Here is a 25,681-nt window from a genome sequence, read left to right as displayed (position 1 = left end):
AACCCTTTAACTGTACCGCACATTTGAGAAACTAAATGTTGTACCTCCCGTGGTTAGTGTCATAATACTGCCTACTAAAGCGAAAGGGCAAATGAGGCATTCAACAAACGCTTACAGAGCTCCTGCTGTCCTAGCCCTCAACCCATAGAAGACCAGAATCCTGACCTCAAAGGATTATAGTTTAAATGGGTTGCAAGACAAACCTACAAGCGCTAGAGGGTAGCAGATAGCTGTGCTGTCAGAACGCCAAAGGGCTTAGACGAGAGTCCAGCTGATCAGGAAAGGAAATCCTGATTTGTGTGCTAGTACCGCTTCATCCTCTTTAGAATGGCTATTATCAAAAACACAGAAAACAAGTGTTGGCGAGATGTGGAGAAATTAAGAGCCCTTGTGCACTACCGGAGGGAAAGCAAACAATGCAGCTTCAGTGTAAAAACAACCCAATGGTTCCTCAAAACACTGCACACTGAATGACCACTTATTTGATGAGGCAATCTCACTTCTGGCTATATACCCAAAAGGAATGAAAGCAGGAACAAGAATGGGTGTTTGCACAACCATGTTCATAGCAGCACTATTCACAGGGGCCAAAAAGTGCAAACCACCCAAATGTCCATTGAAACGTGAATGGATAAACAAAATGTGGTATATACAGCCAAAAAAACGTGATTCGGCCTCCAAAACGAATGAAATTCAGATACCTGCAATAACATGGATGAAACTCAAAGACATTATACTAAGTGAAATAAACCAGACACAAAAAGACAAATATTTTATGATTCCATTTTTAATGAGGTACCTACCTCGAACAGGCAAATTCAGAGAGGAGGTAGAACAGTGGTTACCAAGGGATGGGTGGAGAGGGAATGGGGAATTACTGTTTAACGGGTACAGAGTTTCAGTTTGGGATGATGAAAAAGTTTTGGATACCACAATAATGGCCATACAACAGTGTGAACGCTCTCAATGTCCTGGAACTATACATTTAAAAATAGTTAAAATGTAAATTTTATATATATTTTTTACAATTAAAAAATAACATTTAATTTAAAAAAATCTGCCAGGCAAATAAAACTTGGTGAGGGACCGACCAACAGAGATATTCCAGGATAGGGAAACATCATATGCAAACAAAGAGAAAGGAAACATAGCTTAGTTTGGCTAAAGAGTAGGATATAATGAAAATGAAAAGTGGGTCAAGGAAATTCAAAAAAGCATGCTGGGACTACTACCTAATAATACACAGCCACCGTGCCTTCCAATACACTTTAACACATGGTTAATGGCCTTGACATTCTATAAATAGCAATGAAAAGGCATGAAAATATTTTAAGTGAGTAAAAGCAATAACACAATAAAAAACTGAACTTGTTTGCAGTGCCATAGGCATAGCTATGTCCACAAGGATATAACTGACAAAAAAGAAAAGAAAAACTGCACATGCTTTGAAATAGTCACAACTATAAAGCTAAAATAATGGGATTTTAAATGCAAAGTAAAGATATCCATGAACATGTTACCTGTTCTCCTTTACTGACTTAAAATACTTGTCCTGAGACTGAAAAGGCGCGTAAAGGACCAGATCCTTCTAAGAAAAGTAAGGAGGGTAAGGGGACCCAGCTGCAGGGAGGAACTAGTTTCCTGGTCGATCAGAGAAGCCACCCTGACAAAGTGAGCGGAACCGAATGGAAGAAGCCATGCAAATCTCTGACGGAAGGGCCTTCTTAACAGAGGAAAGCGCAAGCACAAGAATGAGCTGAGAGCATACTTGGTTTGCTCAGAATTCACCGAGGGAGCCGGTGTGCTAGAGTGGACTCAGTGTGAGGAGAGGCACGGTCAGAGCCGGAGTCATAGAGGTGGAGGGTGTGTATCATTTTGGGCCTTGAAAACCGGTCAGGACTTCAGATTTTCTTCTGAGATTAATGAGAAGCTCTTGGAGGGTTTTCAGCAGAAGAGTAACATGACCTGGTTTATAATTTAAAAGTGACACTCTGAAAGCTGCAGGGAGAACAGTCCGTACCGGGCCAAGGGTGTGGCGGGGACATCAACTGGAACACTCCTGCAATAAACCGGATTAGAGGTGGCGGTAGCCTGGACCAGGCTAGTTGGTGGAACAAGTGGTGAGGAGTGGTCAGATTGCATTTAAAAGGTAAAGCCAGTGAGAATTTCTGGTAGTTCAGCTGTGGCATGGGAAAGTCAGGAATCAAGGATGACTTGATTTAGGAGCACTGGTTTAAAAAAAACAACAACAGAAATCCAAATTAGATGCCTCTGCTCCAAAAACAACATTCTTCTTCCTGTAAAAAGTGCCCTAAAAGCCTACATAGCCTTGATTCCTATTCAGCTATTCAAATGTAGACAGAAAAATCCTATTAAAAATCAGGTCAGTTATGAAGAGCCTGTGCTTGCTCTTGGCAAAGCACTGGCCCAGGGAAACAGTCCAAGGAAACCTCGTTTGGTTCTTCCAAGTGTAGAAACGACACTCACTCTCTTCCCCTCTTAGCATGAGACCTGCCGCACACACACACACACGAGCCAGTAGCTGATGGCATCAGTGCTAAGCCTGAGGCATAACGTGGAATGACTAGCGGCTGTGAGTCCGGTGGGCCTGCGAGGCGTCTCCCACCTGCCCTTACAGACCTAGTCGTCAGCCCTCCCCAGCACGACTAAACAGGCCACACTAATAGGCTTCCCTGCCTTGGCCTCCACCAATAGGCAGCATAAGGAGACTGAAAAGGAGAGAGGAGAGTGAGGTCAGGCTATTTCCTCAGCTCCCTCCTTGTGTGGTTGCCTGACCTGGCTGGATCCTTTAACTGACGGGCACAGCTCCATCAGAGATCACAAAGGCTCCCCGCTTCCCAGTTCATGAAGTGCCCCTTGTCCATGCCTCTCCAAGCTGAGGGTGATCACAGCACCTTACTCAAAAAGCCCCTTAGTACCGCCCCATCTCTATACCCTAAGTTCACAAAAATGGTCACTTATTAAACTCCACTCAAATTACCCATTTTTGGAGTGTCATCCATTCCCTGACAGGTCCGTATAAGAAGACTTAGGAGGGTGGCATTAAGTAACAAGAACAATTTCAAACCACAGGCAGGTCACTCCCTTTGAACGAACAGTATGAGCAGAAAGGGGCTTCCCTGGTAGCTCAGCTGGTAAAGAATCTGCCTGCAATGCAGAAGACCGCGGTTTGACTCCTGGGTTGGGAAGATCCCCTAGAGAAGGGATAGGCTACCCACTCCAGGATTCTTGGGTTTCTGTGGGGGCTCAGTCAGTAAATAATCAACCTACAAGGCGGGGGACCTGGGTTTGATCTCTGGGTCATGAAGATGCCCAGGAGGATGGCATGGCAACCCACTCCAATATACCTGCCTACCACCTTTCTTGTTCTCAGATATGGCAAATACCCTTGCAAAGAAGCACAATTATTTTCTATAGGAAATAAAATGTTCACGGTAACAGGTTGGAGACCAGGTGGCATTATAGATAAATTACAGGGAGATCTACAAGTTCCCTGGAATCACATAGAAAAATTTGCATTTTTCTGAAGAAGTGATGAGTTTTACAGTTTTCAAATAGATTTATGCCCCTCTAAAAAAATCAATGTGAACAGATTCCCAAAGAAATGCTCCTGAATTATATATTTACCAACCTTAATTCTTCCCTATAAATATTTCGCTAATACAAGAAAGACTGTGATTGCAGGACAGTATCTATTAGACCACCAGCTACAGTAAATGGACTGCTTCAGTTCAGTTCAGTTCAGTCGCTCAGTCGTGTCCGACTCTTTGCGACCCCATGAATCACAGCACGCCAGGCCTCCCTGTCCATCACCAACTCCCGGGGTTCACTCAAACTCATGTCCATCGAGTCGGTGATGCCATCCAGCCATCTCATTCTCTGTCGTCCCCTTCTCCTCCCGCCCCCAATCCCTCCCAGCATCAGACTCTTTTCCAGTGAGTCGACTTGTCGCATGAGGTGGCCAAAGTATTGGAGTTTCAGCTTCAGCATCAGTCCTTCCAATGAACACCCAGGACTGATCTCCTTTAGAATGTACTGGTTGGATCTCCCTGCAGTCCAAGGGACTCTCAAGAGTCTTCTCCAGCACCACAGTTCAAAAGCATCAATTCTTCGGCGATCAGCTTTCTTCACAGTCCAACTCTCACATCCATACATGACCATGGGAAAAACCATAGCCTTGACTAGACGGACCTTGGTTGGCGAAGTAATGTCTCTGCTTTTTAATATGCTATCTAGGTTGGTCATAATTTTCCTTCCAAGGAGTAAGTGTCTTTTAATTTCCTGGCTACAATCAGCATCTGCAGTGATTTTGGAGCCCAAAAATAAAGTCTGACACTGTTTCCACTGTTTCCCAAGCACAAAAAATAAAGAGGCACAATACAGTCCACTTTGTTTACAGAACCTGTTGATTCCTTTACACTTAGTACCCACCCAGTGATTTGAAGGTATGTCAGTATGGCTGCAGAACTATTTCCTGAACAAAATAAACCAGACACTTCAGAAGAGGTTTCAGCTTGCAGCACTGGTCTTCCTGGTATTAAACTAGAAAATTTAAATTCTACATGAATCCCAGTTAATTCTGCAATCCTGGAACAAAGGCAAAAAGAAATCACCACTCCAGAGTATAGTGGAAGAATGAACATATGACTAACAGTTTGGGGATTTATACATCTTGTCATAAAGGCAAATGAGGCTAAAGACAACAATAAGGTATATTCAAGAGTGGATCATCTTAGAAACTTACACAGAGGACACCGACATATACTTTAACTCTTGAATGGTCCTAACATCCTTTATACAGTCTAGAATGTTAGTATCTTAAGTTATTTAAAATAGCTTAAGACATCACAACTGTTGCTGACAATTTCACAATGAAGGTATTACTCAAATGCCTCACTTATTAAAAAAAAAAGGTGTTCGCTAATACCTACACAGTGAACAAACTTCAGCACGCTGACACTGTTCTGCTGATGTCTACAGTCAAGTTATTACTTGGCACTGAAGAAGGCTGTGGTTAGGGAAAGAACCGGCTTTGGTGTCAGGCAGCCTGGGTTGAAACTAGATTTCTATCACCAGAGCACAGCCATTAGCTGTCATAAGTACTGAGTGAATTCACATAGAGTTCTGAGAAAGGGGAATGGTACATGGTAAGCTCTCAATAAATGCGATGTATTACTCCCAAACCCACATTTCCAACTTTTTTCTGGCTGGCAGAGACCTGATTCTGTTTGGCTGTAACCCTTTCTTGTGAACATGTGCCCTGAGTTGATGAGCCCACTGCCCAGTGCCCTAGTCCATTCGGACTATGAGAAAATACCTGAGACTGGTGGCTTATAAACAACATTTATTTCTCACGATTCTGGAGGCTGGAGAGTCCAAGATCATGATGCTGGCCAATTTGGTATGGTGGCTGATGAGGGCCCACTTCCTGGTTCACAGAGAGCATCTTCTTGTGGTGTCTTCACATGGTGGAAGGGGTGAGGCAGCTCTTTGGAGCCTCTTTTATAAGGGCACTAAATCGCATTCATGAGGGCTCCTCTCACTCTGACCCAGGCCCCTGCCAAAGGCCCCCACCTCCTAATACCCTCTCACTGCCCATTAGATTACAATGTATGAATTTGCGGAGGACACTCCCAACTTCATGATTAGTCAAAGTCAGTCTGCTCCAAGATATCCAATAAGGAAGGACCTCTTTTCTTCCTCTGTATATTATCATACGCATAGTTCCAAAGTAATCATTCACTTACTAACCTTGGACAAACCACTAAGCCTCATGGACTATCTCTTCACCCATAAAACACAACTAACCTTTGCATGGGTCTTATGATTAGAAGTAACAGAGGTAAAGAATCTTTTTTTTTTTTCAGGCCGTACTGTGTGGCCTGTAGGATCTTAGTTCTCCAACCAGGGATCAAACCTGTGCTCCCTGCATTGGTATGCAGAGCGTTAACCACCAAACCACCAGGGAAGTTTGAAAAGAATCTAAAATGAAGTCTTGCAAATAGTGAATGTTCAGTATGTAATGGCTCCTTGGAATATCCCACTTTAATATTGTGAATGAAAAGTTTTAAAGCAATGTGTACTAAGTACTTCCTGATAATCCAGATCTTACCAGATTCTCCTGCTGCTTCTTCTAAGATCTCATTCATCCCCTTTCTATTTTCCTTAGATGACCAAAGATCTCAACTACTGAGTAGCCTATTCTGCCTTGTTTAATTGATCACCCACTTTCTCTAGTCAATTCAGTTCAGTTCAGTGCAGTCGCTCAGTCGTATCCGACTCTCCGCAACCCCATGAATCACAGCATGCCAGGCCCCCCTGTCCATCACCAACTCCCGGAGTTCACTCAAACTCAGGTCCACAGAGTCGCTGATGCCATCCAGCCATCTCATTCTCGGTCGTCCCCTTCTCCTCCCGCCCCCAACCTTTCCCAGCATCAGAGTCTTTTCCAGTGAGTCAACTCGTCGCATGAGGTGGCCAAAGTATTGCAGCTTAGTCAATACTTAACCCCAAAACAATTAAAATGAAGGATTTCACTACTCTAATCAAGTGGTCAGAATAACAAATGTCATTGATTCCCAACTCACACTTCCCTTTTAATGTCCGAACTGCAGTCTTCGATGGAATCAACCCTGTGTTCTATACGACAACTGACCTACATTGGGTCATCAGCTTCTCTGCCCAGGGAATCTGGAATTAAAGCACAAAAATGGTGGTGTGTGCTTGAACTAAACTGAAAGAGCAAGGAATGTAAGGACTCACATCAGCACTAAGGCAAGGCAAGTTGACATGATAGAAAAAGAAAAACCATGAGTAAGTAGATTGGCAAGTCTGTGGAGAAAACCAACGTAAATCAGAGAAAGAGAACAGACAATGGAAGCCCTACAAGAAATGGATATGGCCCAGCCACTCTGGTGTTGTACCCTTCTAAGAAATCCTATCTTTATTTTAGCAAGTCTGTATGTTTCTGTTTCCATGGTTAAAGAACTCAAAGAACAGTAATAATAGTCTCAGCAGTGTAAGTGTAGAAAGATTTAATTACAGCCAGGCCTAAAACAGTATTTATGCTTTGGCAAAAATACCTGCAAAAATTAATAAACAGAAACTTCAATTAAATAGAGTTGGGAGACCAGAAGGGGGACCTCTCACACCCTGTGATAACTGCAAAGCCCAACAGGAAGAAGACTTATTCCTCTTCTTTCCTGGTGAGGACTCAGCCAATGAAAAGCCGTGGACTCTTTGCTTACTGTGGCCTCCCACCTTCCTCTGCCCCTCTGTATTAAGTGTTCTCCTGCCTGAGCTTGTGGACATTAGCATGTGGCTCCCCATGGTTGCAGACCTCAAACTGCTCTTCTCCGCAGATCCCGAATAAACCCATCTTTGCTCAAGAAATATCTGGAGGTCAGGTATAGGTCAACACGCCACACCACTGAGTCTTAACAAAGAAGTCCTCTCCTTGTTATAGAACCACCATCAAAAACTCAGATGCTTAGAGGAAACAGGAGAAAGAAGTGGGTTATCAGCACCTTGTAAGTTTCTTTAGCTGCAGTCATGCTTCATTTTCATATTAAATCTATAACAAATTTCTTCCTTTACACACACACACACACACACACACACACACAACCCCCCCCTCCCATTTTTCCTAACCTATCTCTCGCTTTCTGCTTTCCACAGAGATAAGAGTACAAGAAAAGAACAACTAGAGGTGATGACAAATTTCAAAGGACATTAAGTCTTGTTGGTTGAGAGGTAACAGAGAAGAGAAAATGGTCAACTAAAAAGTTTGTAATTTCCTACCTGAAGAGAACGGTGATTACTCAGTCTCAATCGTCTGTCACCATATAGGTCCTAACTTTCAGTTTTCAAAGACAAAAATTAGACTGTTTATCTAAAGTTCCTAGTTTTTAAATGTGGTCAATAAATTTAATTTTCTCCTAAAATGACACAGACTGGCTCACTGGCGGCAAACGTGCAATACTGTGGACCTGTTTTTTCATATAACTTCTGAGATTTTTAGCTTCCCCAGATATGTTTATTTAACATCTATAATATGCAAGGCCTATAGTCAGATATTGGGCAAAGCACTACAAAGACTGAAGCTCATTTATTTTCCTCCTCTCATGTCATTTTACATTCAACATGTTATTCCTCAGAGACAACTTAAAACCAACAATATTAACATCTTATTAATAATTAATTCCAAACTAAGCCATTTTCTCTGAAAGGGCAGCAATGGAAACTCTTCAAGGTTAAATGCCTAAGGTATGATGAAAAATGGTTTACAAAGGCTTTGCCACTTCTGTAAATATCACAGCTAGTCTGTGGGTCTTTATGTCTGCTACTCTTTCAGCCTGGAAGGGCTGCCACCTCCAGGAAGCCTTCTTATGTTCTCCCTTATCATTCTGAACTTAGCCCCTCTGAGCTCACTACACACACTACTGAAACCATGCCGTTGTTTACTTCCCCATACTTTAAGCCTATACAGAACACAGGATTCTATCTCCAGAAGCATGACTAGATGTGCCTGAACACACAGAACCTGTTCCTTCAGTAAGGCAACTACTTTCTTAGCAGCTACCAGGTACCATGCAACTAGGGCTCATTTCTTCACTCAATAATAGTATGGTGAATAAGTCTCTGCCCTCTCAGTACACATTGCGGTTCAGAGCATGAAACAGTTAAGGATTTGTTCAACACAGAGTAAAAAAATACATGGCTCCTTTTCAGGTCATTACCATTGCAGTTGTGTGGCTTTGGGAGGACCACTTAATTTCTCTGAGCCTTATGATCTTCTGTCCAATAAAAATGCAGATAATGCCAACTTTACTAGGCGGATGTGAGAAGTGAATAAGGAATTCTAAGAAGGGTTAAGCACATGGCATATGCTACAGTTCATAAATATGCTGCCAACAAACACCTTTTAAAGAAACCAAAACTCCAAGTGACTTCACAACTGTCTCATTTTTAAATCCTTGACAGTTCAGTGAAAGAGGAAATAATTCAATAATTGTGTCAAATTCACAGTCTATAGACTACCAAATAGTTGTTTAGTTTTATGAAACTACAATTTCTACCAAGTTGGAGAAAAACCAACAAACACCTCATAATCCAGGCCTTGTAAAGCAAATAGTTTCAAGGATTGTCATGTATATTTATCATGGCAAAACAAAAACCCGTATGTGAAAAGTCAGGAGACAAATTTTGGCTTAGCATTAGGAAGAAAATCTAAGATTTCCAAATAACCTACAGCTATCCAATAACCTACAGTAATCAGCTTCCATGTAGAGACACTAATGCCTATGCCCCACCACCCCCAAGATGTTCTAACCCCAGAACCTATGAATATGTTATGTTACATGGCAAGAGGGAATTAAGGTTGATAAAGAGATTAGAATTGCTAAACAGCTGACCTTTTTTCAAAAAATTTTAAATGACTTTGGCATATTTTTTTATTTATTTTTTGGCCGCACTGCACAGCATGTGGGATCTTACTTCCCTGACCAGGGATTGAACCCATGCCCCGTGCAGTGGAAGCGTGGTCTAAACCACTGGTGCATGTGTGTGTGTGTGGATGCTAAGTCTCTTCAGTCGTGTCCAACTCTTTGTGACCCTATGGACTGTAGCCCACCAGGCTCCTCTATCCGTGAGATTCTCCAGGCAAGAATACTGGAATGGGTTGCCATGACCTCCTCCAGAGGATCTTCCCGACCTGGGGATCGAATCCGTCTTCTGCAGCTCCTGCACTGCAGGTGCATTCTTTACTGCAGGTGGATTCTCTACCGCTGAGCCATGGGGGAAGCTCTTTAACCACTGGTCCACCAGGTAAACACCTGAGGACCACCACTGAACAGCTGATCTTGAAATAGGGAAAGAAGCCTAGATCACTGAGGGGGGCCCAATATAATCACCAGGGTCCCGTATACATCAAAGAGGGAGGCACCAGGAAGCTAACACAGCTTTCCTAGGATTCTTTACAGATGAAGTTCAAGCAGATAGACAAGTTGTTCGCAGTGTTTTGGAGGGTAGATAAAATGTCATGATGCCTCAGATAAGGACTGTCGAGTTGGGTCTAAGCAAAACCCCTGAAATGGCATGCACATTTTTGAGTATGCAACACTTGCCCCCTTTCTCAGTAGAGAGAGTTTAAAATGTTCAAAGATTCTCAAAAGGATCGGTTTAATAAGAACATTCTTTCTCAGTTATTCCTAACAGTGAGCTTTAATGTTTCATGATTTTCTAAGAGAGCAAATCTCAAAGTGTAGCCCATCAAACACCAAACGTTGATGTTTTGTATATGAAAATTCACCAAAGGTTGTTTGTAAAATGTAGATTGCTGAGTTCCACCCCAGACAGAATCTCTGGCAGCTGTAGGAAAGTTCATTATTTAACAAACTGGGGGAAGAGAAGACAGGGAATGCCAAAACACAGTTTAAAAAGCCACTGCTACAAGAGGGATTTTATGAAACATTAGGCTGAAGAAGTTAAATTGTTCCCTTAAATCTTAAAATCTCAGTGCACTCACCATGCCATTAACTTCATATAACATTTTTTTTTTTTCTGGGCTTCAAGTAGCTCAGAAAATGTAAGCAAGTGCCTACGCCAAATTTTTTATATTACAATTCATCTTATGGAGCAACTGAATGATCGGCAGGTAATAATTATACATCACGTTCAGTATGCATTCGCCCCTCTTGTAAAGAAAAATAATGCCTGGCACACTACATTGCAAACTATTAACTACTAGGAGAACTGTGTTGTGTTTAACGACAACTTTCTATAATAAATTTTGTGAAGAAAAAGGAATGTCAACGACTATCCAGTTCCACAAGGGTTAATTCACAACTCACTGCTGTTGCCCAGCAACAGTGAGACCTGAGAGGAATTCAAGATGAAGCATCTGCTTTGGATAGACAGGCTCTAGGATAGTTCAAAGCACATCTCAGGAAGAATTTAAACAACCCGAGATTCTTACATATCTCCATCCATAAAAAAACACTAAGATAATATTAAAATCATTAACATGACATATCTATTATGTCAGTAATCTTTGCTAAGATATACGCTTGACTGCATGCATTTCCTAGCCAAAAAAATTAATATGCAATCTGGCTTACCCCCCACTCCCACCCCTGCAGAGTAGTTCCTCAGAGCTGAGTGGCTGTCTCCTGGGCTATAAAATTCAGTTAAGGCCTCGAATAAAACTTAAACTCACAACTCTTACATTGTGTCTTTAAGTTGACACCTTCGTAAGATTCCCCTCCTAAATTTTCACTCTTTCAAGCTCATGTTTTGCTTAAAACATTCTTCCGGATCTATGTCTGATGATGTCTAGACACTTACAAATGGGGTCCTTCACCAGTCGTGGCGTAGAGCAAACCCAGTGGCCTCGAAGGGCTCCTAACTGAGACGGGTCAGGGGAATGAATAAAAGCAGCTAACGATGACGTCTGAATGTCAGCAACCTTGGGCAATTAGCGAAGTCTAAAGACACCTGAAATATGACTGGGAAGGGGCCTGAGACAGGCCTCGGAACCCAAATTCCAAGGCAAGGTCACGAAGAAGCCAGGCGGCCAGGGACGGAGTCAAGTTGTCCTAGCTTCCAAAAAAGCCCTTTGCGGCATGCACTGGAGCACGTCAGCAGACCCTCTTCCAGAAAAAAGCATTAGGGAACGGTGAGCTCCGGGCGCCTCCGCACCCAGATGCAGGCCCTCGATCAAAAAGCCCCTACCCCAGGCCCATTGCTCAGGTGCAGAGAAGCTGAGCAAGCCCCGGCCACTCACCCCGCAGCCACTGCGTACTGTGAAACCATCTCCAACTAGCTCCACGGCCGACAGACCACCTAGCAGCCCCCTTAACCAGCTCTGGGCTTCTGCGACTGCCAAAGCCCAGAAGGCAACGCAGCAGCCGCGGGTCACAGCCCAGCCTCCAGGAGGCCGCCATCTTCCCGGCCTTCTCCCGGGCCGCCCTCAGCACAGCCCGATCGCTCAGTCATCAGGGCCCGCCCATGCCCCGCCTCCCGCCCGGGGACAGGTTCCCCTAGAGGCCGGCGCGCCTGTGAGTCACGGTCTAGCCCCGCCCCCAACCCGCTTGGCCCCGCCCCCGGCCAGGCGGCTGCGCGGTTGGGTGAGAGAGGCCCTCCCAGACCCGCCTTTCCTCTGGTCCGCCCCGCCCGCAGGCTGCCTTCAGAGCCGCCTGATGCAGTTTGGGCCTCGTCGCGCTGGCCCAGGCGGGGCGCCGGGGGCGAAGCCGTGCGGAGGTTGCTAGGCGCGGGTGCCGCCGAGTCCCGGCCATGTCTGGCTCTGACGCCCCGGAGGGAGGCTGCTGCTCACGGCAGGGCCGCGTGCAGGTAGGGGCGGGGCCGCCGGGGCCCTCCATTCCCAGGAGGCGCGGCGGCGGCGGCGGCGGCCGGACGTCGGCCGGGTGGGGCTTTGCGGGACCCCCGGCGCCGCCGCCTGCTCCCCGCACGTGCAGCTGAGGCCCCGGCCTCCGCGGCGAGCTCTGCTTTCCGTGCCGGGGGCTTTCGGTGGCGAGGGCCGGGCACCAAACGTGGAAAAGGGAAAGATAACCGAGGGGGAACGTTGGGCGTCGTTAATGGGTGTTTCAAAACCACTTCACATAAAGACAGATCTTCAGGGAAACGCGAAGCTCTGGAGTGGATTTGGACTGTGCTCTGCAGCTGTTTTCCTGTCTCCTGGCGACCATCCATCCCTTCGTTTGCCGCTCAGCAGGCAGTGGGAAAACGGCCGCGGAGCCATCTCTTCGGACTGTAGCCAGCACTTTTACTCTGCGCAGTTGCTCTTTGACTACCTCGGTTTAGGCTGATTATGGAATGATCTTAAAAAGGGTTTTTCCTTAAGCAGAAGAGGAAAATCCACCCTTGGGCTGCGCATACCGTTTCATTCTGGAACACCCACGTGCTCAGGGTGATGATTAAGGGCTTGGGCTTGGTTATGGAGGCGATCTAGAGGAATAAACGATTACAACGTGAGAAGCCTCGCTTAATTAAGAGGCACAGAGGGAAAGCCCCCCCGAAACTCGCTTCTTTATTTCTCCTGTTATTATCTCTTGGGGCTGAAGGTCCCAATCAAAAAGTAGGAACGTGGCAGGTTTTATTGGGAAATTCTTGGCAACCACTATTCTTGTGTGAATAAGTGACATAACACAGATTAGCAAAGTCTCGTATTTGTTTTCTTCTTCCCACGTACTACAGTTTATTTCTCATTTCACTGCCGTTTAAAAACTCGCCCACTGTCTGCCTCTACAAGGGTTAGGTCAGTACCTGCTGGAGTTACTGACTTTCAACACACCCTGAAAAGAGTAGAGAGAGGAGATCAGGAATGAGATACTCTAGGGAAAACTGGCAGAGCAGGCTATCAGACAGTTGTTTTCAAGAGAACATTTATGAGTCTTAATTTCTTGCATTTTTCTCCTATCTAGAAAAGCACTAAAAGAATTTGTGGAGACGTCTGTTCCTTGTGACTAGCGTCAACCTTCTGGTGATTAACATCAACCCTTGGCCAAAATGTCGGCTTGATTCCATGTGACTCCCCTTCACTAAAATTATCTATCTACTGACCTCGCTTCTCACCGCTTTGGATCAGTTCCTCAGAACTGAGAGGCTGTCTCCCTGCCTATAGTCCTCATTTTGCCCCCAATTAAACTTAACTTTGAGGTTGTGCCTTTTTTTTTTTTCTTTTTCAGTCAAGATAGCTTTTTAAAAACTATCCCCTGGAGTATAAATTCCGTTAATGGAATGAGTTTGTTTTGTTCATGGCTGAATTCCCAGAAGGGCTTCATGCATGGTAGACAGGCAAGCAATACTTAAAACTTGTGTCACCATCCACTTAGCAACTCAGCCAACTGAAAACTTAGAATTCCTTGAAGCCTCTTTTTTTTAGGTTTTCTTACCCAAAGCCTGTCCTTTTTAACTTCTTTATCTTCCAAATCCATCTCCACCATCACACTTTGAAATTTCTTTTTGAAACTATTTTGCACAGCCTTCTGGTCTGGTCTGGTCTTTTGCTTCCTTGGTCATTCTTCAGGCTTTCCTCTTACCCCTGTAGAAATGTTTCAAAAACCAGATGTGATCCAGTCGTCTACTTAAAATGACTCAGCAGTTATCAACCACCTGTAACATAAAGTCCAAACCCCAGTGCATGGCATGAAAGATCCTTACAGTCTTTATCCCTACCTGCCTCCACCCCACAGAACCTAATTCTGGCTGCAGGTACTTAAGGGTTCTCTTGACTGAAATGCCCTTCCTCCTCTTTACATACCTGCATACTCCGGCACATCCTTTATTAAAACGTAGCTCAGCATCCCTTCCTCTCTAGTCTTTCCCAACTCCTGCTCCCTCCCAGCAGTAGCTTCTACTCACGTAATGCCCTGGACCGTCTTGTTTTATATATTGTTTTGTGATTTTACAACTTTTACTAGAGTTTGAGCCCTCAAGGGTAAGGATTTCATCTTACTCATATTTATTTCTTTGGGGCCTTCAGTAAAGGTTTGTTAAGTGAATGAATGAGAGGGCTATTCAGTAGGTACACAGAAAACATACAAAGGGCAATTGCCATGACACAGAGTTTGAGGAAGGATCACTTCTGCCTGAGAAGATGAGAGAAGGAATCATAGGGGACGTGGGTATAAAGGCTGATCAGCAAGAATTTGACAGCTAGAGTTGGGATAATTGGAGATCCAGCATGAGCAATAACAGTGCAAAGAGAAAAAGATGTATACTTGGCTGTCAAGATAATGTGTCTTAGTCATCTATTGCTGCATAGCAAGTATTCCACAAGTTAGGCATAACACACAATCATTGTCTCACAGTTTTGACAATTAGGAATGCAAGAGAATTTAGCTCAGGGTTCTGGCTTAAAGTTTCTCAGAGATGGCAGTCATGCTGTCAACTAGAGCTGCAGGCATTCAAACCTTGACTGCAGTTGGGATATGCTTCCAAGCTCACAAAGTTACTGGCAGGCCTCTGTTCCTCCCATTTTATTGGCCCAAGCCTCAGTTCTTCCCTGTATGGTCTTCTGCATAGGTAAAACCCTATAACATGGTAGCTGCTGATCCAAAGGAGAGCACAGAAGATAGAAGCTGTAGTCTTTAGTAACCTGATATCAGCAGTGACATACTATCACTTCCCAGTCAGTCTTCACACAGACCAACCCCATACAATTTGGGATGGAACTCTATACCAGGATGTGGAAACCAGGAAACTGGGGTCATCATTAAGGGCCATCCTGGAGGTTGATTACTACGTAGGTAGACTAGAACTGAGAGATTTATGTAAAAAAATGAAAATATTTGAAAGTTAAATTGGAGCAAGAAAGCAGAAGGACTTATGTTGGTCCTTTAATGGATCAGAACATGGTGGTTCGGAGTCGACCGATGAGAAAGTAAAGGAGAAAGAAAGAGGCTGTTATTCTTTGGTTTACGCAGAAAGCCAGTAAAGCCCCTGGAATGGGGGCTTGCTCTGTTCACGAAGGCCTCAGGCGCCCTCTCAACGGGGTGAAGGCACAGAGCCCCTTCTTGAGAGGGTCTTAGAAGCCCGGGCAGGAAGGTGAACACAGAAAGCCTCTATGCTCCAGGAATTAGCCTGAAAAAGAGAGAGAAAGCAAGACACGGACACCAAAGCTCTGATGGAGCAAAGGTGTTTTATTCAACATTGTGTAGGTATTTATACTGTCTTACAAGATAGCTATTTTCAGCAGAGATAAAATCAAAACTTACAAGTTATCAAGGAAACATGAGGTCATCCATATGAAAGATAGTTGTAAATAGTCAGTTTTACCATATAGTTCATAAAAAGGAAAAGGGTACTTATCACCGTATAGAAAAACTAACAAAGGAAAGCTTGGATTCCTCGGCCCCATGGAGAGGCTTGCCTCTCCTCTTAAGGAACAGAGAATTCCTGACAGATCCAAAACCACACAGGAAACCTCCTGTTATTTGTTTCCGGACAGACTTAAATAACAGACCTAGGACGTGGTATCTGAGAATTAAATGATTTGAGGAAGGGAGTTTAAGTGATCAAACTAATGTATTATATTAGTACTAAAAATAAAGTGAAGGGTAAGCTGGAGGGAAATGGAGAAGTTGTAGGCAAAGAGGCCAAATAAGAAAAAATAACCTTCATCCTGGCCAAATATGAGTCCATGAGAGCTTTACACTCTATTATTATAAAGTAAGAAAAACGAGGATGATGGGAAAGAAAATTCCACAAAATTAACTGCATTCAATTTAAAGGACTACCTTTTATTCTGACATTATCCTTCCTACTCTTTTTATGTTAAACATCCACTTTCTTTTTTGAAGAAAGTGATAATGGTTAAATATAACTAACGTTGTAACTTGGCAATCTTACGTCAGTCCCTAAAATTTAAAGAACAACAACAACGAAAGCTACTGGTCTTGAAATTCAGAAGTCTAGGAATCACTCATTTTTTAATATAAGGAACTCGATACCCAGAAAGTCACTGACTTACATAGGGCCCTCAGCTAGTGGATATCAGTGTGAAAGCCAGGCTCCTTGTGTTACCAAGTTCAAGCTCACCTGTTTGCTGCACGATAGGCCAATGCATTGAGAGACAGTGTGTTGAGGCAAGGAAGAGACTTTAATTAGAGAGGCAGCAGCCTGAGAAGATGGCATGCTAGCACCTCAAAATAACCATCTTATTGGGGTCTGGATACCAGGTTCTTTGATGGTTTAGAGAGAAAGAAGCAGGGAGGAACTAAAGTCGAAAGGCAGAATGGAGAGGGAGATGCAGTGGGAAAGTAAAGTGAACGAGTCTTCATTCTTGCAAAAACCAAGGTAATGTCCAGCCTTCAGAAGGAGTGTGTTAATCTCTTCAAAGAGACGCTTCAACAGTAAGTGAACTGATAACTTCCGGATGTTCAAGCTAGATTTAGAAAAGGCAGAGGAACGTGAGATCAAATTGCCAACAACTGTTGGATCATGGAAAAGGCAAGACAGTTCCAGAAAAGCATCTACTTCTTTATTCAGTTCAGTTCAGTCGCTCAGTCGTGTCTGACTCTTTGCGACCCCATGAATCACAGCACGCCAGGCCTCCCTGTCCATCACCAACTCCCGGAGTTCACTCAAACTCATGTTCATCGAGTCAGTGATGCCATCCAGCCATCTCATTCTCTGTCGTCCCCTTCTCCTCCCACCCCGAATCTATCCCATCATTAGAGTCTTTTCCAGTGAGTCAGCTCTTTGCATGAGGTAGCCAAAGTATTGCAGTTTCAGCTTTAGCATCAATCCCTCCAATGAACACCCAGGATTGATCTCCTTTAGAATGAACTGGTTGGATCTCTTTGCAGTCCAAGGGACTCTCAAGAGTCTTCTCCAACACCACACTTCAAAAGCATCAATTCTTCAGTGCTCAGCTTTCTTCACAGTCCAACTCTCACATCCATACATGACCACTGGAAAAACAATAGCCTTGACTAGATGGACCTTCGTTGGCAAAGTAATGTCTCTGCTTTTTAATATACTATCTAGGTTGGTCATAACTTTCCTTCCAAGGAGTAAGCGTCTTTTAATTTCATGGCTGCAATCAGCATCCGCAGTGATTTTGGAGCCCAAAAAAATAAAGTCTGACACTGTTTCCACTGTTTTTCCATCTATTTCCCATGAATTGATGGGACCAGATGCCATGATCTTTGTTCTCTGAATGTTGAGCTTCAAGCCAACCTTTTCACTCTCCTCTTTCACTTTCATCAAGAGGCTTTTGAGTTCCTCTTCACTTTCTGCCATAAGGGTGGTGTAATCTGCATATCCGAGGTTATTGATATTTCTCCCAGCAATCTCGATTCCAGCTTGTGCTTCTTCCAGCCCAGGGTTCCTCATGATGTACTCTGCATATAAGTTAAATAAGCAAGGTGACAATATACAACCTTGACATTCTCCTTTTCCTATTTGGAACCAGTCTGTTGTTCCTTATCCAGTTCTAACTGTTGCTTCCTGACTTGCATACAGGTTTCTCAAGAGGCAGGTCAGGTGGTCTGGGATTCCCATCTCTTTCAGGATTTTCCACAGTTTATTGTGATCCATGCAGTCCAAGTCTTTGGCATAGTCAATGAAGCAGAAATAGTTGTTTTTCTGGAACTCTCTTGCTTTCTCCTTGATCCAGCGGATGTTGGCAGTTTGATCTCTGGTGCCTCTGCCTTTTCTAAAACCTGCTTATTTTGAACATCTGGAAGTTCATGGTTCACATATTGCTGAAGCCTGGCTTGGAGAATTTTGAGCATGACTTTACTAGTGTGTGAGATGAGTGCAATTGTGCGGTAGTTTGAGCATTCTTTGGCATTGCCTTTCTTTGGGATTGGAGTGAAGACTGACCTTTTCCAGTCCTGTGGCCACCGCTGAGTTTTCCAAATTTGCTGGCATATTGAGTGCAGCACTTTCACAGCATCATCTTTCAGGATTTGAAATAGCTCAACTGGAATTCCATCACCTCCACTAGCTTTGTTCGTAGTGATGCTTTCTGAGGCCCACTTGACTTCACATTCCAAGATGTCTGGCTCTAGGTCAGTGATCATGCCATTGTGATTATCTTGGTCATGAAGATCTTTTTTGTACAGTTCTTCTGTGTCTTCTTGCCACCTCTTCTGAATATCTTCTGCTTCTGTTAGGTCCATACCATTTCTGTCCTTTATCGAGCCCATCTTTGCATGAAATGTTCCCTTGGAATCTCTAATCTTCTTGAAGAGATCTCTTGTTTTTCATTGACTATGTCAATGCATTTGACTGTGTGGATCACAACAAACTGGAAAATTCTTCAAGAGATGGGAATATCAGACAGCCTTACCTGCCTCCTGAGAAATCTGCATGCAAGTCAAGAAGCAACAGTTAGAAACAGACATGGAGCAGTGGACTGGCTCCAAATTGGAAAAGGAGTACGTCAAGGCTGTATATTGTCATCTTTCTTATTTAACTTATATTTAGAGTACATCATGCAAAATGCCAGGCTGGATGAAGCACAAACTGGAATCAAGATTGCCAGGAGAAATATCAATAACCTCAGATATGCAGATGATCCCGCCCTTATGGCAGAAAGTGAAAAGGAACTAAAGAACCTCTTGATGAAAGTGAAAGAGGAGAGTGAAGAAGTTGGCTTAAAGCTCAATATTCAGAAAACTAAGATCATGATCCATTCCCATCAATTCATGGGAAATAGATGGGGAAACAATGGAAACAGTGAGAGACTTTATTTTCTTGTGCTCCAAAATCACTGCAGATGGTGACTTTAGCCCTGAAAATTTAAAAGATGCTTGTTCCTTGGAAGAAAAGTTATGACTAACCTAGACAGCATGTTAAAAAGCAGAGACATTACTTTGCTGACAGAGATCCGTCTGGTCAGAGCTATGGTTTTTCCAGTAGTCATGTATGGATGTGAGAGTTGGACCATAAAGAAGGCTGAGCACTGAAGAATTGATGTTTTTGAACTGTGGTGTTGGAGAAGACTCTTGAGAGTCCGTTGGACTGCAAGGACATCCAACCAGTCCATCCTGAAGAAAATCAGTCCTGAATATTCATTGGAAAGACTGATGCTGACGCTGAAACTCCAGTGCTTTGGCCACAATGTGAAGAACTGACTCATTAGAAAAGACCCTGATGCTGAGAAAGATTGAAGGCGGGAGGAGAATGGGATGATAGAGGATGAGATGGTTGGATGGCATCACCAACTCAATGGACATGAGTTTGAGTAAGCTCCAGGAGTTGGTGATGGACAGGGAGGCCTGGCGTGCTGCAGTCCATGTGGTCACAAAGAGTCAGACACGACTAAGCTACTGAACTGAACTGATAGAGATTCAACTTATTGCTATAGTGGATATTGTCCAGTTTCTCTTTATTATTTGTAAATCCAGGATTCCTAATTAATTTCATGTATAGGTGTTTTGAATTCTCTTCGGTACACACAGTTGTACCATCTTTTTGATTCCCTCATTAGTTGATGGGCTAAAATGCCTTTGACAGATGTTCATTTTATGATTGTAAGAGAGTCCCCCCCCCAGGAAAACCTCTGAGAAATACTTGCCTCAATTATGCTTAAATTGAAAGAAAAGGTGGAGGAAATTAGAGCCATGGCTGGCTGTGAGCAGTTACCTCAGTGACATTCAAGGCTGATTTCCTTAAAATAACTGTCATGGTCTGGACTCGGGTTGGAAGAGAATTTTCCAGACATGAGACTGCATGAGAGTTAAATAAAGTTTATTAGAGTGGGAGAAGCTGTTAGAACAGTGGGCCAGCTCAAGGGAGAACCAATGTTGAACAGGGTCCTTAGCCTACTTTTATACCTAGGGTACAAGGAGTAGGATAGGGGACTTGCGGGTCATTTGCTGATTGGATGAGGCACTTATACTGGGTGGGGTGACAAGTAAGGCAAATACCTTCTCCCTATGGGGTAGGAGGGGAGACAGGTTATACTGCTCAGGAGGACCTGAAATCCATTAATAGTTAAAACACAGGGGAGAGAAGGATGATAAGGCTCTGGTTTTTCTGTTCCTGCATTCCAAGACCCTCCATGGTTTTACCTGCTCTTTCGTTCTTGGGTCACAACAATAACTAGATTGAAAAATTGGGGAAATAAAATATTGATTCAAAAACTGTTTAGGCCTTAGTTTTTAATATATACAAAACAACCCAGATGGATGGGGTGGGGAGGGAGGTGAGAGGGGAGTTTAGGACTGGGGGACACATGTATACCCATGGCTGATTCATACAGTATGGTTAAAACCACCACAATATTGTAAAAATTAGCCTCCAATTAAATTAAAACATATGTATATATATAACAAAATACTGTTATATGTTGCCCCCTAACTGTATGGAACCTCTACTATAAGAAGTTAATTGCAACCTATCTTTATATATCTTTCAAAACCGTTATTCTAAGTGAAAAATCAGACTTAATAACAAACGAGATACTATTGACATTCAGGGGAAAGCTAAATCTTTTCTTTCTTATCAATTCTTATTAAAATATGTATTCTGATTTTTACTTTTCCTACGATTCTGGGTAACTTAAATGACTGCATTTTTAGTAAATATACCTCTCTTGGTTCCTGCTGCTAAGTGATTATATTTTTGAAACAGTAATTTTGTGGATTTGAATGAAACCTTACTAACAACAGCTGCCTTGTCATTGTTACTCCTGTAGCAGGAAGCTGGCTAATGGTTCTAATACCGCAGTACTGGAAAGACAAAAGGGAAATGGGGTGGGGAATGGGGCTTAAGAACAGTCTATTTCCTATAACGTTTGCAACTTGCCGTGCAAATTGATGGTTTTAAGGATTGAAAACTGCAAGAGTCTTCTCATTGGTCTGATACCTCAGTACTGGAAAGACAGAAGGGAAACGGGGTGGGGGTGGGGTTGGGGGGGAGTGGGGCTTAAGAGCAGTCTATTTCCTATAACGTTTGCAACTTGCTGTGCAAATTGATAGTTTTAAGGATTGAAAACTGCAAGAGTCTTCTCATTGGCTGCATTTTATTTTTTTTGTTTTGTTTAATTTTTATTTTACAGTATTATATTGGTTTTGCCATACATTGACATGCATCCACCACTGGTATACATGTGTTCCCCATCCTGAACCCCCCTCCCACCTCCCTCCCCTTCCCATCCCTCTGGGTCATCCCAGTGCACCAGCCCCGAGCATCCTTTATCATGCGTCGAACCTGGACTGGCGATTCATTTCACATATGATAGACATGTTTCAATGCCATTCTCCCAAATCATCCCACCCTCACACCCTCTCCCACAGATTTCAAAAGACTGTTCTGTACATCGGTGTGTCTTTTGCTGTCTCACATACAGGGTTATCATTACCATCTTTCTAAATTCCATATATATGCGTTATTATACTGTATTGGTGTTTTTCTTTCTGGCTTACTTCACTCTGTATAATAGGCTCTGGTTTCATCCACCTCATTAGAACTAATTCAAATGTATTCTTTTTAATGGCTGAGTAATACTCCATTGTGTATATGTACCACAGCTTTCTTATCCATTTGTCTGCTGATGGACATCTAGGTTGTTTCCATGTCTTGGCTATTATAAACAGTGCTGTGATGAACACTGGTGTACACGTGTCTCTTTCAATTCTGGTTTCCTTGGTGTGTATGCCCAGAAGTTGGATTGCTGGGTCGTATGGCAGTTCTATTTCCAGTTTTTTAAGGAACCTCCACACTGTACTCCATAGTGGCTATACTAGTTTGCATTCCCACCAACAGTGTAAGAGGGTTCCATTTTCTCCACCCCCTCTCCAGCATTTCTTGCTTGTAGACTTTTGGATAGCAGCCATTCTGACTGGTGTGAAATGGTACCTCATTGTGGTTTTGATTTGCATTTCTCTGATACTGAGTGATGTTGAGCATCTTTTCATGTGTTTGTTAGCCATCTTTATGTCTTCTTTGGAGAAATGTCTGTTTAGTTCTTTGGCCCATTTTTTGATTGGGTCGTTTATTTTTCTGGAATTGAGCTGAAGGAGCTGCTTGTATATTTTTGAGATTAATTCTTTGTCTGTTGTTTCATTTGCTATTATTTTCTCCCATTCTGAAGGCTATCTTTTCACCTTGCTTATAGTTTCCTTTTTGTGCACAAGCTTTTAATTTTAATTAGGTCCCATTTGTTTATTTTTGCTTTTATTTCTAATATTCTGGGAGATGGGTCATAGAGGATCCTGCTGTGATTTATGTCGGAGAGTGTTTTGCCTATGTTCTCCTCTGGGAGTTGTATAGTTTCTGGTCTTACGTTTAGATCTTTAATCCATTTTGAGTTTATTTTTGTGTATGGTGTTAGAAAGTGTTCTAGTTTCATTCTTTTACAAGTGGTTTACCAGTTTTCCCAGCACCACTTGTTAAAGAGATTGTCTTTTCTTCATTGTATATTCTTGCCTCCTTTGTCAAAGATAAGGTGTCCATAAGTGCGTGGATTTATCTCTGGGCTTTCTATTTTGTTCCATTGATCTATATTTCTCTCTTTGGGTGAGTACCGTACTGTCTTGATGACTGTGGCTTTGTAGTAGAGCCTGAAGTCCAATAGGTTGATTCCTCCAGTTCCATTCTTCTTTCTCAAGATTGCTTTGGCTATTCGAGGTTTTTTGTATTTCCAAACAAATTGTGAAATTATTTGTTCTAGCTCTGTGAAAAAAACCGTTGGTAGCTTGATAGGGATTGCATTGAATCTATGGATTGCTTTGGGTAGTATATTCATTTTCACTATATTGATTCTTCCAATCCATGAACATGGTATATTTCTCCATCTATTAGTGTCCTCTTTGATTTCTTTCACCAGTGTTTTATAGTTTTCTATATATAGGTCTTTTGCTTCTTTAGATAGATATATTCCTAAGTATTTTATTCTTTTCGCTGCAATGGTGAATGGAATTGTTTCCTTAATTTCTCTATTTTCTCATTATTAGTGTATAGGAATGCAAAGGATTTCTGTGTGTTGATTTTATATCCTGCAACTTTACTATATTCATTGATTAGCTGTAGTAATTTTCTGGTAGAGTCTTTAGGGTTTTCTGTGTAGAGGATCATGTCATCTGCAAACAGTGAGAGTTTTACTTCTTTTCCAATTTGGATTCCTTTTATTTCTTTTTCTGCTCTGATTGCTCTGGCCAGAACTTCCAAAACTATGTTGAATAGTAGTGGTGAGAGTTGGCACCCTTGTCTTGTTCCTGACTTTAGGGGAAATGCTTTCAGTTTTTCACCATTGAGAATAATGTTTGCTGTGGGTTTGTCATATATAGCTTTTATTATGTTGAGGTATATTCCTTCTATTCCTGCTTTCTGGAGGGTTTTTATCATAAATGTATGTTGACTTTTGTTACAGACTTTCTCTGCAACTATTGAGATAATCATATGGCTTTTATTTTTCAATTTGTTAATGTGGTGTATTACATTGATTGATTTGCGGATATTGAAGAATCCTTGCATTCCTGGGATAAAGCCCATTTGGTCATGATGTATGATCTTTTTAATGTGTTGTTGGACTCTAACTGCTAGAATTTTGTTAAGGATTTTTGCATCTATGTTCATCAGTGATATTGGCCTGTAGTTTTCTTTTATTGTGGCATCTTTGTCAGGTTTTGGTATTAGGGTGATGGTGGCCTCATGGAATGAGTTTGGAAGTTTACCTTCCTCTGCAATTTTCTGGAAGAGTTTTAGTAGGACAGGTGTTAGCTCTTCTCTAAATTTTTGCTAGAATTTAGCTGTGAAGCCGTCTGGACCTGGGCTTTTGTTTGCTGGAAGATTTCTGATTACAGTTTCAATTTCCCTGCTTGTGATGGGTCTCTTCAGATTTTCTATTTCTTCCTGGTTCAGTTTTGGAAAGTTGTACTTTTCTAAGAATTTGTCCATTTCTTCCAAGTTGTCCATTTTATTGGCATGTAATTGCTGATAGTAGTCTCTTATGATCCTTTGTATTTCTGTGTTGTCTGTTGTGATCTCTCCATTTTCATTTCTAATTTTATTCATTTGGTTTTTCTCCCTTTGTTTCTCGATGAGTCTGGTTAGTGGTTTGTCAATTTTATTTATCCTCTCAAAGAACCAGCCTTTGGCTTTGTCGATTTTTGCTATGGTCTCTTTTGTTTCTTTTGCATTTATTTCTGCCCTAGTTTTTAAGATTTCTTTCTTTCTACTGACCCTGGGGTTCTTAATTTCTTCCTTTTCTAGTTGCTTTAGCTGTAGAGTTAGGTTATTTAGTTGACTTTTTTCTTGTTTCTTGAGTTATGCCTGTATTGCTATGAACCTTCCCTTTAGCACTGCTTTTACAGTGTCCCAGAGGATTTGGGTTGTTGTGTTTTCATTTTCATTCATTTCTATGCATATTTTGATTTCTTTTTTGATTTCTTCTGTGATTTGTTGGTTATTCAGCATCGTGTTGTTCAGCCTCCATATATTGGAATTTTTAATAGTTTTTCTCCCGTAATTGAGATCTAATCTTACTGCATTGTGGTCAGAAAAGATGCTTGGAATGATTTCAATTTTTTTGAATTTACCAAGGCTAGATTTATGGCCCAGGATGTGATCCAACCTGGAAAAGGTTCCGTGTGCGCTTGAGAAAAAGGTGAAATTCATTGTTTTGGGGTGAAATGTCCTATAGGTATCAATTAGGTCTAACTGGTCTATTGTATCATTTAAAGTTTGTGTTTCCTTGTTAATTTTCTGTTTAGTTGATCTATCCATAGGTGTGAGTGGAGTGTTAAAGTCTCCCACGATTATTGTGTTATTGTTAATTTCCCCTTTCATACTTGTTAGCATTTGTCTTCCATATTGTGGTGCTCCTATGTTGGGTGCATATATATTTATAATTGTTATATCTTCTTCGTGGATTGATCTTTTGATCATTATGTAGTGTCCTTCTTTGTCTCTTTTCACAGCCTTTGTTTTAAAGTCTATTTTATCTGATATGAGTATTGCTACCCCTGCTTTCTTTTGGTCTCTATTTGCGTGGAATATCTTTTTCCAGCCCTTCACTTTCAGTCTGTATGTGTCCCTCATTTTGAGGTGGGTCTCTTGTAGACAACATATATGGGGGTCTTGTTTTTGTATCCATTCAGCCAGCCTTTGTCTTTTGGTTGGGGCATTCAACCCATTTACGTTTAAGGTAATTATTGATAAGTACGATCCCGTTGCTATTTACTTT

The 25,681-nt window shown here is 42.3% G+C and overlaps 2 protein-coding genes across 2 annotated transcripts in view; one reads left to right on the top strand and one right to left on the bottom strand.

The window, feature by feature from the left end:
• The window catches only part of PDHX (pyruvate dehydrogenase complex component X), a 73,682-nt gene extending 61,668 nt beyond the window's left edge, over positions 1–12,014 (bottom strand). The window contains exon 1 of the mRNA XM_055423828.2: positions 11,804–12,014. Coding sequence (XP_055279803.2) covers positions 11,804–11,963 — 160 coding nt within the window. The 5' untranslated portion in view covers positions 11,964–12,014. The remainder of the gene's footprint in view (positions 1–11,803) is intronic.
• Positions 12,015–12,162: 148 nt separating this feature from the next.
• APIP (APAF1 interacting protein) overlaps positions 12,163–25,681 on the top strand; it is a 33,112-nt gene continuing 19,593 nt past the window's right edge. Inside the window, exon 1 of the mRNA XM_055423827.2 lies at positions 12,163–12,369. Coding sequence (XP_055279802.2) covers positions 12,313–12,369 — 57 coding nt within the window. The 5' untranslated portion in view covers positions 12,163–12,312. The remainder of the gene's footprint in view (positions 12,370–25,681) is intronic.

The sequence above is a fragment of the Moschus berezovskii genome, chromosome 14 (genome assembly GCF_049115385.1).
Source record: "Moschus berezovskii isolate FMDL1 chromosome 14, NW_MosBer_1.0, whole genome shotgun sequence".
NCBI classification, from domain to species: Eukaryota; Metazoa; Chordata; class Mammalia; order Artiodactyla; family Moschidae; genus Moschus; species Moschus berezovskii.
This window is presented reverse-complemented; position numbering and strand designations above follow the sequence as displayed.